We start from the raw sequence: 12,208 nt of genomic DNA on the forward strand, positions 1-12,208 counted from the left end.
CCTCACATAAGGGACAAGAACACGTCCCGTAGCCACGTTCACCGGTGCTGGGAGGTCACCCAGTAGCACAGCCCAATGGGGATGGAAGCGATAACCCACTGAGGGGCAGCTAATGCTCACCACAACAGATGTACCCTTGGCCAACCCAGGTGTGTAAGCAGGAAGAGATGAGCCGGTCCCCCCAACATGTACTGGCCACAGCTGTGGGACACCAGCCTCGTCCATGGACTGCGGGGCTGAAGGCCTATAGCTCCCCAGGGAGAAATGGTTACCCTGGTGGGGTCCTCCTCACCCAAGAAGTCTCAGAGCCCTCACTGGGTTCCACAAAGCTCTGCGTTTCGTGAGGAAGAGCCTAAGCAGCTCCCCTGCTCCCCAGAGCTGATGACTCGCCTGGGCTTTTCTCTAAATTGGTTTTTCAGCATCACTAACTCCAGCCCCACCCCCGCCCCCACCCCAAAATCACCAGCTAGGCTCATAATTAAATCAAATAAATAAATTATCAGCTATTTTTACAGAATTTGTGGGTGTTCTTGAACATTCAGGGAATACTTGGGTCGTGCATTGAAGCTTTTTCCTGCAATAACAAGGTCTGGATTTTTAGTTTGGGCTCTGATTGCTGGGGGGGGGGATTTTTAGTGGTTCTTCTAGATCACGTCTTCTGGCGTAAAATCGGCACTTTTCTTGTGCCCAAGTGGCAAAGCAGCAGTTTCACCAGTCAGCCTGGGAGTCCTGCCAGTCTCTCTCCAACTCAGCCGCCACCACCACCAGGGACAGGGATGCTGCAGCCTGGCCAGTCCCGCATGCCCCGGAGGAAGGAGGTAACGTGCCGCCGTCCGCTGTCACCTCGGTACCTCGCAGCCCGTGGAGTCCTGCTCTGCAGCGGACGAGGACATCTGCGGCAAGAGTTCAAACAAGGGCAAATACAAATCTCGAACAACGTCACATGTGGCACAGCCAGAAAAGCTGGTCAACACCAAGCAGGGAGTGAGTTGCAAAAAGATGGTGGAAAGATTGGCTTTGGAAAGATTCTTACTCTGTTTGATTTTTTTTTTTCATTGAAAAAGCAAGTAATTTTGAAAATGAGATGTTTTTCTATCTCATTAAGGGGAGAATAATTCAAAACACGTGGGGTTTGTCCCACTTATTTTTTTGGCCATCCTTTTTTCAAGCAAAAAAGGGAAGGAATAGGAACACAAAACTGAAGTGGGCTTCTACCCATTTTCACTGCTTTTTGCTCCTTTTTCTGAAACGTTTTCAGTAGGAAAGTGAGAACAAGGCCATCCCCCCATTATATTCTCCTTCTCTACTTCCTCCCACCTTTTCTCCTAAATAGAAAATAAGGGGAAAAAAACACAAAAACAGAAAAAATTAAAAGCTCCCACTCTTTCAAAACAAAAAAGTACAACATTTCAAAACATTAGGAAGGGACATCTTTCAGTTTCAGCATTGAGAAATGAAATGCAGCATTGCTCCATTACTGCAACGTGAAGGATGACTATTTCTGACAATAAGGACGGAAAACAGCAGCTCATCCCTTCAAAAATTTCTTGCTTGCCTTACCAGCCGGGTTGACTTTGGACATGATATGGACTCTGCCAACTCCACGACTGCCTCCTGGGCCAGACTGGTCTCACACCAGGAACTAGACTTCACCCGTGATGTCTCTCTCCACTCCTCACAGGCAGGCAGTGTTTTTGGGGCATAAAGCCTGGCTGGGATCGAGCCGTTAGTTACCATTCCTGTTGACAGGCAAACTAGAATAGGCTCTGGCTCACTTTCTCCGAGCTGCGGAAGGAGGAATGAGCCGAGAAAAGAGTTCATTCAATTGCTTCTGTTTGGCAGCTCTGCAGGACTCTCCGCATAGACAGAAAGAGATGTGGCAAGTAAGGAGTTGCCATTTTTAGAATTACATAAGCCAGTTTGATTGCCATCGAGGCACTCTGTGCAGCTCCCGCCACGGTGCCGTGCCGGTTGCTCTGCAGTGGGGCTACATTTCAAACAGCTTTAGGAGCAGGTCTGATACCAGCTCTTAAAATTAGACTCAGGTTAAAAATGTCATTGTTACTCCTGCCATCACTGACAAAGTCGACCAGCACAGCCACGCAAGGACTCTGGGCCAGCGTGCTTCCAAATTCCCACTGACTGCATTTGCTCTGGGACCCGTGCAGTGCTGCAAAACCTAGCTCCCCAGTAGTGTTTCATTATGAAAAAAAAAAAAACCAACTAAAAAATATTAAATAAATTCAAATTCTCTGCCTACGTATATGCAGTAACGTGTGCATAACTCAGTGAATGGGCTGAAAAAATAATCTGGAGGTACTCAATGCCTCTGCTCCAGCCAAGATGGCCTCGCCGCACACTGTCTGTGCCCCGTGCGCAGTTGTGGCAGTCTCCGTTGGGTGACACGGCAGCAGGGTCACCCCACTGACCCTAAGGGGCCTGCGGGAAGAGAGGGACTGCCCATGGGGGCTGAGGCGTTGGTACTGCTCCTGTTACACGAGGTACCATGGTTTCAAAGGGGTAACGGGAAGCAGTCAAATGGGTAACAACCCCATCTTCACCCCAGCCCCAAACTTCGCTCTCCTGATTTCCCCATTCATTGCTTGCTAATTTGTCCAAAAAGCATCTGTCTGACCACTGCAAACCAAACTCCAGCCAAACACCTCGGGGCCATCCCTGAGCAGCGTTCTGGGGGCATAATTGGTGCCTTGCACGGAGCCAAACCCAAACCCAGCGTGGTGAGGCCAGGGCCCAGGCCCGGGCAGCACCGCAGCCCAGCTCCCCTCCCAGCCCAACCCCGGGCCCCTCTGCCGTACCTTGCACAGGCCACAAAGCCACATCAGAAGTCGCCCCCCCGGCTCACAAAGGCAGCCCCGTCCTCATTGCCTGGGCTGGTGGCTCGCCCAGCTGTCCATCACCTTCTCCTATTAAAAAAACCCACCTGCATTTAAAGAAAAAAAAAACATATAAAAAGCAAAGCGGCATGGAAATCAAAGCCACCATTTCAGAGAGATCGAAGCATAATGCTAATAACTTTAGGCAGCTTCCACTGTGGAGTTTAAGCAGCTGCCAAGTTAAATAACCAGGAGGATCCTAAGTTATCTTCCAGTGGACCATAAATGCTCAGCACCGACTACCCGGGCGGGGGTGACCCGACGGGTGCGGGGAGCCGGGCCGGGCCTGCGGGGCCCTGCGCTCCCCACCCGGCCGGGACCCACTCGGGACGCCCCCCCAGGAGCCCCTCCCCGAGTGGGTCTGGTTCTCGGGGGGCGAAAGGGAAACCCCCGCCGGTTTTCGATGTCAGCGGCCGGGGAGCGTTTGGGGCTGGGGCTACCGGGCGCGTACGGGACCAGTTGAAGAAAAAAGGGGTCAAAGGAGCTCCGGGGAGAGCCCGGTGTGTTCCCCCCGGGGGGAGCCGGGCTGTCCCGGCCGGGCGGGCACCCCAGTCGTTTTTCTTGGGGTGGGGTGGGGAGCAGCGGCGCAAAAATAACCGTAAGAGCGATCGCGTCTGCGTTGCGAGCGGCTTTGCGGCGTGCACCTTCCAGGGAAAAATCCGCAAACCATTTCTCCCCTCCAAACGTCGGGGCGGGGGGGGAGCGTGTGTGTGTGAAGGATTAAAACCCCACGGGAGAACAGCCTCCACGGGAGAGGCAGAAAGCGGCGCCCAGCCGGGACCCCCTTAGCCGGCCGGTCGTGCAGCCGCTCCTGCCCCCCCAAAGCCGGGCTGGGCCACCTCGGACCCCCCCAAACCCACCAGCCCCGTTCACGGCGCAGAGAGGGGGCGAAGGCAGGGCGGTGCGCCGGGGGCAGCTGTCTCAAAGTCAGTCATTTGTAATATGCTTGCCGGAACAGCAGAAGTCGAATCGATAGAGACAGCCTCCAGCTGTGCCTAAACCTGCGATTTCAATTAAAATACTGAGCTCCGACGCCCGGCTCTTTGCTGGGATCCCAAAGCACCGATGCACAAGGCGTGCGGTACCCCGGCTCCTCGCCGGGCAGCGGCACGGCACACGGCCCGGCCCGGGAACCGGCAACCCCGGCCTCGGGCTCCACCGGGGGGGGCTTCTCCGGGCCGCGGGAAGGAGGCGACCCCAGGGCTGCTTGCTGCACGGGGGTCCCCCCCGCCGCCGCCGCCGCTGCTCCTCGCCCCCGGGAGCCCCGAGGCCTGCGGGACCCGCAGCCCCGAGCAGGGCGGTGGGCTCGGAGCGTTGAGCCGGCAGCCGTCCCCTCGGCCGGGGAGGGAAGGAGGGAGAGACCCGGCCCAGAAAACACCCCGGCAGGGACGAGGGCGGCGCGGGGAAGCTGGCAGCGAGCTCCCGGCCCCGGCTCCGCAGCCCTCTTTTATCCTGCCCGAAATCATCTCGTTTACAGAAAATATTTGTTTGCACTATTAGTTGGTACTGGAGTTAATTACTCAACGTGTGAGCGGGGAGTAATATGGATAAAAGCAGCCCCAGTGTTTATTGTGTGGGTGAGCTGTTGAGCGGTGCTTGAATAAACTGCAATTAGGGTTAGATAGAGATTAATTAACATGTGAGTGGCAAGGTGTAAAATAGTTCCCAACCCTCCACTCAGTATAATCTGCAGGCGAGGAAAAGAAGTTTGTGGAGGCTAATTAAATACTTTGCTGAAGCCGGCGAGCCCCGGGAGCGAGCGGAGCCCAGCCGCCGCCTGCCCGCTGCTCGCTGCCCGGCGGAGGCGCGGGCTGGGCGGGCAGCGCTCCTCGGCTCGGCTCCCCGGGGCTCGGCCGGGCTCTCCCGCAGCCCAACCACCGGACGACGCGGCTTCTGCCGGTGTATCGGGCTCTCCGCCGTCCCGTCCCACCCTCTCCCCCCAAAAGCGGGACGGTTTCCTCCCTCCCTTGCGCGCTGACCCATCAGAGCCAGGCGGGGAGGATGGAGCGGGCAGGGCTGGAGGGGAGGGGATGCCAACACCTGATGCTCCAGGCGGAGAGACACCCGCTTTTCCCCCCCCCGAGGCCCGAGGCGGGGTGTCCCCCCGGCCCCGAGGGCAGCCCCGGGGCAGGGCGCTCCCCTCCGCCCGCCGGGAGCCCGGGGCGGTCGCCGCTTTCAAAGTTTGTTTCTGGAGCGTGTTGTGGTTCGCAGGTGAAAAAGCCTGTCTGCAAACAGCCGCCAGCGAGCTGCCCCGGCGGGGAGAGGAGGCGCGGCTTTGTCAGTGCCGCACAAAACCCCCCGAATTCCTCCAAACTTTCTTAGGCGTGCTAGGGAGGCGGAAAAAAAAATAATATATATATAGGGGCCTTTTCATTGCTTGCTTTACCTCTGGCCAGGCTGAATCTAAACCCTTCGCTCCCCCCCTCCTCCTCCCTCCCCCGGATAATCCTCCCCTTTATTTTAGAAACACACAAAACCAGGTTCCACGCAGCGCTATAGTGGCTACAAGTGAAAGAGAATTGAACGCCCTGAATCGCTGGGGGAAAATTGGTTCGGCTGAATAGCCCCGGCGAGGGACGGGGCGGCTAATCAGGGCCAGGGGAGGTGCTGCCGCTCCAGCCGGGCCCCCCCAAACCAGGTGGACGCGGGACTCTCTCAATTACCGCGTCCTCGCAGCTGAGGTTTCTGCAAATCCTCCCCTCCCGCATCAAGTCGTTTTAATTAGGGAGAGGAAGGGAAGAAACCCCGGCATCCAGGCGCTATAATGTAGCGTCGCCTATTTTTGGGAGCGGGGGGGGGGGGGGGCGGGCACGACTAGGGCTAGAAGGGAAAGAGAGAGCCGCCCGGCTGCCCCCCCCCCCGGGGGGAAGCGGGCACCTTCGGGGGTGGCAATCTGCAAAACTCCCGTTTGCAGCGCACCGGTCCTTTTTTTATTATTTATTTATTTGAAAAGCAGCGAAAACCCAGCCCTGGACTCGACTCCCTCCGCGTTTATTTAAGGCTAATCACCAGCTACCCTGAGAGGGGAGAGGGGTGGAATTAAACTTAGTTTAATTAACATTAATACACTGTCCTAATTAATGGGTTGGCTATTAATTTATACATGCTGGGGAGGCTCGCAGATAAGTGACAATTTATTAATTATCTTCCAGCTCGGTTGCAACGGAGCTGATTGCAGATGGGTTGCCAAAATAACTCGAGCATGGTTGCGTGGTAGTTGCTTCAGGAAAAAAAAAAAAAAAAATTCATTCTCCCCCTTCTTAAAAAAAAAAAAAGAAGAAGAAGAAAAAAAAATCCTCACGCTCACTCGGAGTGGCTCTTCTAACCCCAGCAAGAACTGGAGCACTCTTTTCCACCCAACTTGTGAATCGCACTTGCCTTCTAATTTGCCACATGCAAAACGATTCCTCTGCTTTGCAAGTTGCTTTTTAAGAAGGGAGAGAGAGAGGAAAAAACCCAGCTCGCACACGAGAGATTTGTGCGTCTTAAACTGGAAGGAAATTGTGCGTGGAGGGGGGGGTGGGGGGCTCCTCTTCCTCTCTCTGCCCCAACCCACCGCGCTCCAGCCCGGCGCCTCGGCTCGGGGAAGATCCATGGTGGCATCCCCATGTCATTCTGCTCGAAGTGACTTCATGTGATGTCAGCTTTAAATGTACGAGACCGTGATCTGACGCTCAGGAAGATGTTTGCTATCAAAATGTGACTGTGGCCACACCGCGCTTGCTTGGATGAGTCTCGCCGGCGCTGGGCAAAGGTAAGTGGTCCCAAGGCGAGCCCTGCCGCCCCTCGCCGTGCCCCCCGCCCCTGCCCCCGCATTTCCCGGACCGCGGCCATCGGTGGGGCTGGGCTGGGTGGCATTGGGCTGGGGGAGGTTTTTCTTTCTTTTTCTTTTTTTTTTTTTTAATACTAACAAGGTCTAGCTTGCATGTTACTTTAGCGTATTCCGCTTAATGAGCAGTAATCTGGTACCCTACGTGCCATTGTTCTTGGATATGTTCATTTGAATGTAAATAGGGAGGGGGTGCCGGTGGGGGGGGGGTGGGGTGGGGGGGGGAGAACAAGGTGCTTATTAAATTGATTTGTCTCCTGGCTTTTCTGGAATGCAGAGCCGAGAGCGGGAGCGAGTCGCTGCTCACACCAAGTTCCCGCACGGCGGAGCGACATGGCGAGCTCGGGGTCGCTGGAGACGGTCATGCCTTCCTCCTGCCCCCGGCACGACGGCAGGGCCGCCGCCGCTAACCCCTCCAAGACCCTGGCCTTCTCCATCGAGCGGATCATGGCCAAGACGTCGGAGCCCAAGCCAGCCTTCGAGCAGAGGCACGGCGGACCGGGGCCGGAGCCGGAGCCGGGCAAGAAGCCTCTGAGCCTGTGCTCGCCCCTGCCCTGCGTGATCCCCATCCCGCCGCTGGGCTACGAGGTGCCCTCCAAGACTCTCCTCAACTACTCGGAGCTGTGGAAGAGCAGCCTGCGGGGCGGCGCGGGGCTCTGCAAAGCCAACTGCGGCGTCTGCTGCAAGGCAGAGCTCGCCCTGGGCCAGCCCAGCGGCCGGCTCATCAAGCCGCAGGTCATCCACCAAGCGGGGGCCGTGCCGGCCGCCCCCCGCTCCCTCTACTACTTCAACTACCTGGACGCCGCGTACCACCCGGCCGACATCCTGCACGGACAGCTCTTCCCCGCCGGCCTGCTGGGCGCCCCGCCGCCGGGGGGGCTCTCGGCCCACCAGAAGCTTTTCCTGCTGGAGAACGCCAAGCTGGCGGGGCTGGCGGCCGAGAAGCTGCCGCCGCCGCCGCCTTTCGCCCACAAGGAGCGGCTGCCGGGACACCTGGACCAGGTGATGAAGGAGGCGGCAGTGGCGGCGGAGCGCGGCGGCCCCCCCAAGGGCCACGCCAAGCTGGGGGGCGGCGGTGGCGGCGGGGCGGCGGAGGGCAAGCCCAAAAACTTCACCTGCGAGGTCTGCGGCAAGGTAAGGGGGGCGACGGCGAGGGGCGGGCAGGGCAGGGGAGGAGGAGGGGGGCGGCCGTGCCGGGCCGGGCCGTGCCTGACCTCGCCTTCCCGGCGCTTCCCCGCAGGTGTTCAACGCGCACTACAACCTCACCCGCCATATGCCGGTGCACACGGGGGCCAGGCCGTTCGTGTGCAAGGTCTGCGGGAAGGGCTTCCGCCAGGCCAGCACCCTGTGCCGGCACAAAATCATCCACACCCAGGTAGGTGGGGGGGCAGCCGGGGTGCGGGAGGCGGCGGCTCTTCCCCCCCACCCCACCCCGCTCTACCCCGCAGCCCCCCCTGACGGGCCCTCTCGCCCCCCCGGTGCAGGAGAAACCCCACAAGTGCAACCAGTGCGGGAAGGCGTTCAACAGGAGCTCCACGCTCAACACCCACATCCGCATCCACGCCGGCTACAAGCCCTTCGTCTGCGAGTTCTGCGGCAAGGGCTTCCACCAGAAAGGTGAGCCGAGCCGGGCCGGGCCGGGCCGGGGGCCCCCGCGGGGCCCTCGCCCATCATTAGCGGGGATTAAACGCGGCGAGCCCTGCCCGGCTGGGGGAAGAGAAGGGGCGCGGGCAGAGCCGCCGCCGCTCCCAATTACTTTCCCTCTAAGCCGGGCCGCATCGCCGGGCACTGCTGACGGTTCTCCCTAAATGCTTTTTAAATGAGAGGTGCCGGGTCTTGGTCCTAATCCAGAGCCCTCCATTTGCCGCGGGTCACCGGGCTGACCCTGCCTCTCATTTGTGCTGTGCCAGTTGCGCGCTGCTCCGCGGTGACGCGGACCGAGTTTGACAAGTCGGACGGGGGCGCGGGGGGGAGACCCTTCCTAATGCCCCCCCCCCCCCCCGTCCTGCACTGCCTTACCTGTGCACCGTGCGGCCCGGGCACCCTCGGGTAACCCCCTTTTCTGCCTTTTTTCCTCTCTCGCAGGCAACTACAAGAACCACAAGCTGACCCACAGCGGAGAGAAGCAGTACAAGTGCACCATTTGCAACAAAGCCTTCCACCAGATCTATAACTTGACTTTCCACATGCACACCCACAACGACAAGAAGCCCTTTACGTGCGTCACTTGCGGGAAAGGATTTTGCAGAAACTTTGATTTAAAGAAGCACGTCCGAAAGTTGCACGACAGCGTCTCCAGCGCTCCGCCGCCGCCGCGGGACCCTGGGCGCAGCGGGCAGAGCTAAGGGCCCGGCGCACCCCCCCCCCTCCCCACTCGGACCTGCTCCACCAGGCCAGCACTATTTATCCAAACCAGCCTTTGCTTCTCTGTCTTTTCCCCAGCGAGCTCAGCCGCCGGTAGCAAGCGATCCCGAGCCGCAGTTGTATATAAGAGGAATCTTATTTAACGGCGCGTTGCGCCGCCGGAGCGGGCCAGGAGGGGCCGGGCTGGCCGCCCCCCGCCAGGACAGCGCTCTTTATACTTGTCTGTAAATCTCCATTTTAAATGTACGCTCGAATAAGTGAGGAATATATATATATCTATATATATATATCTATCATGGGACAATAAACCGGCCCTTCGCAGGTGTCTCATTTCCCACCTCGGCCCCGATCCGAGGGGGGGACCGGGCTGAACGCCGCTCTCCCCCGTGTAAACGCGGCTTGCGGGAGCTCCGGGAGCCGGGCCCTGCCGCTCCAGACCCCGCCGAGCACCGCGGGCCCCGGAGGAAACACAAACGAGGGCGGGAGGGAACCGGGCGGCTTCCGAGGGCTGCTGCCTTCCCCCCCCCTCCCCGGGAAAGGGGGCAACGCCGGTGCGGGGGCCCCGGCCGGCAGCGCGAAGGGCGGCTCGGAGTTTCCCAGCGCCGCTCTCCGGGGTCGGTTCATTACGGCGTGTTTAAGCCGCTCCTGAATGACTATCTATCCCTGCATGCAGATGAAATGATCTCACGCTTGCTTTCCGAGTAATGACCCAAATTAAGAGAGAAAACACAGACCCTTCAAACCGCATTACATTAATCTAATCACTCCCAGCAGGCCTCAGAAACTCTTTTTGATCAGAATATGGATAATCAAGCACTTGGATTACACTAACTATTCCCTTCTCATCTCCTCCCCTCCCTCACTTTTAATATGCAAGTGTCTATTCCGGCCACGTCGTTAGGAACAATATTATTCTAGCGGAGAAAGGAGATTGAGCCGGCCGTGCGTGTGCGTGCTGCTCGGGCCGGGCTTGCCAATGAAGAGGGGAACGAGCGAGGCACCGAAATGCCTGGAGACGGCGTAATGGGGAATTCACCTTTCTCCCCTTAATTGAGTGGTTAAATGGTGGGAGGAGAGGACGAGCACAGCTCGCCGCCGAGCGCAGGAACGGGAGGCGACCCCTCGCTCCGGCTTTCTGGATTCATTATTTGGCTGCGATGCTCCGCGCTCCCCGAGGAGCGGGCGGTGGGCTGGGGCCGGGGGGCTCGCGGGCCCCCTGCTACCGCTGGAGGGACGGGGGCGATTTCAGAGTTTCTCGTGGTTGGCATTTTTAAGTCTTGGATGCTTTGGGCCGGGTGAGGAGCAGGAAAGGATGCCCAGTGACCCTGACAGCGGGGAAAGATCGTGCCAGAATTCGTTAAAAGATTTTGGGAGAGTTTCAGGTTAAAAGGAAATTAAAAAAAAAAAAAAAGCAACCCCCGTCGCCGTAAGTCACCACTCTGGGAAACCTTGCGGGGTGAAGCGTCCCTCAAGCGAAGGGGCTGCAGCTCAACCCCTCGCAGGCGGGTCGCGGCTGCGAACCACCAGCCGAGCCCGGCTCTCCCGCCGCCACAGACGGGGCAGGACAGCCCACGGGCCGGGACAGCCCACGGGCCGAGGGCAGCGGGAACGGGACAGACACCCTCCCACTTTTCCCCAGGGACACTGTTGCCGGGGAAGGCCACGGCAGGACGAGGTCGCGGAGGAGGGGAGCGGGGCGCGGAGGCGAGCGGCGTGTCCGGCGCAGCCCGCGGAGCCGGTCCCGCTGCCAGGTCCGGGGGAAGCGGCGCTTCCTCCGCACCTCGGGCGCCGGGAAGAGGTCCGGGCTGCCAGCCGGGTGCCGAAAGCGGGAGCCAGGCGCGGCTGCGGGCCCCACAGACAGCGCGCAGGCTGCTTCCCCAGCCCTCCTGATGGGCGAGAGCGGTGCGAAACCTGCTCCCGGGAAGGGAATTAGGGAAGCGCGTTCTTTTCGCTTTTTTTTTTTTTTTTTATATAAAAAGCGACGTTGTTTCCAGAGCCGTCTGTGAGCGGGGGAGCGGCATCCTCGGGGCACCCTGAAGGGCCGCGCCGGCCGCCGCTGGGTGGGTTTGGTCACCTCGTCCCTCCTGGGGGGCGGCGGGCAGCCCACCCCGGGCCGAGTGTCTCTCCGGCTTCCCCCCCCCCCCCGACCTCGGAGGCACTGGGAAGGGGCCACCGCAGCGCGCTCGCCGCCGGCCGGTCCCCCCCCCCCCGGGATCTCACCCGGATCCCGGCACACACAAGCCGCAGATCGCGGGGGAGGGGCGGCTCTTGTCAGACACACACACACGCCAGAGACTCCAATTATCTTCTCCCTCACAAGATGTTTCTGCTGTCCACGACTGCTCACACTTCGGCACTCTTGCCAGCAAGCCTCAATAATAACACAAAACCCGCACAAAAAAAAAAAAAAACACCACCAACCCTCTCCCGGCGCCGCAGCCGCGCACACAACAGATTGAGCGGTGCCGGTGCCTCGGGGGTGGGGGTGTGGGGGGGGGTTAGAGGTGCCTCCGCGCAGAGAGCGACGTGCCAGCGCCACCGGGCTTCCCCCCTCGGCCCGGCCCGGCTCGGCCCGGAGCCTGGCCGGGACCAGGCGGCACCCAGGCGCGTCCCGGCGGGGCCCGGCATCGCGCCGGGCACCGGGAAGCGAACAACCTAAAGGCAGCTGCGTTGCCCTTTTCCCTGCACTCCGCTCTCCAAACGTCTGAGCAACCAGTTTGCTGCTAGAAACATGTTAATTGCCAACGGAGCTCATTAAGGCATGCACATGCAAAACACAGCGAGGGAGATTAAATGGACAAAAGCGCAATAATGAACTGTCAACAATCGGACCCATCTACACGACCAGGAGCACTCAAGAATGAGGCATTTAGAGGCAACAAAGGATTGTCTGGGACAGGAAGAAAGGACGACCTAGACTTTTGTTTAGTCAACACAATTGATTACAAATGAGAGATTAACAGGATAGCTTCAGAGTTTTTTTGAAGGAGGCAGAAGAGAAAAGTCCAATTAAGTGCACCGAATGTTAACTACATTGATTTCCACGGCCAGCCCTAGAGAAATTCTCATTAAACCATCCCTGGCGATCCCTTTTGGAAAGTAATTTGTCTCCCTGATGGAG

The 12,208-nt window shown here is 59.0% G+C and overlaps 1 protein-coding gene across 1 annotated transcript; it reads left to right on the forward strand.

Moving 5' to 3' along the window:
- The first annotated feature begins 7,056 nt into the window (after positions 1-7,056).
- On the forward strand, positions 7,057-9,068 carry FEZF2 (FEZ family zinc finger 2). The gene is made up of 4 exons (XM_075052938.1): positions 7,057-7,857; positions 7,964-8,098; positions 8,208-8,340; positions 8,809-9,068. Exons 1-4 carry the CDS (start codon positions 7,057-7,059, stop codon positions 9,066-9,068), a joined length of 1,329 nt encoding a protein of 442 aa, XP_074909039.1.
- The last annotated feature ends 3,140 nt before the right edge of the window (positions 9,069-12,208 follow it).

Source organism: Buteo buteo, chromosome 21, assembly GCF_964188355.1.
Source record: "Buteo buteo chromosome 21, bButBut1.hap1.1, whole genome shotgun sequence".
Lineage (NCBI taxonomy): Eukaryota > Metazoa > Chordata > Aves > Accipitriformes > Accipitridae > Buteo > Buteo buteo.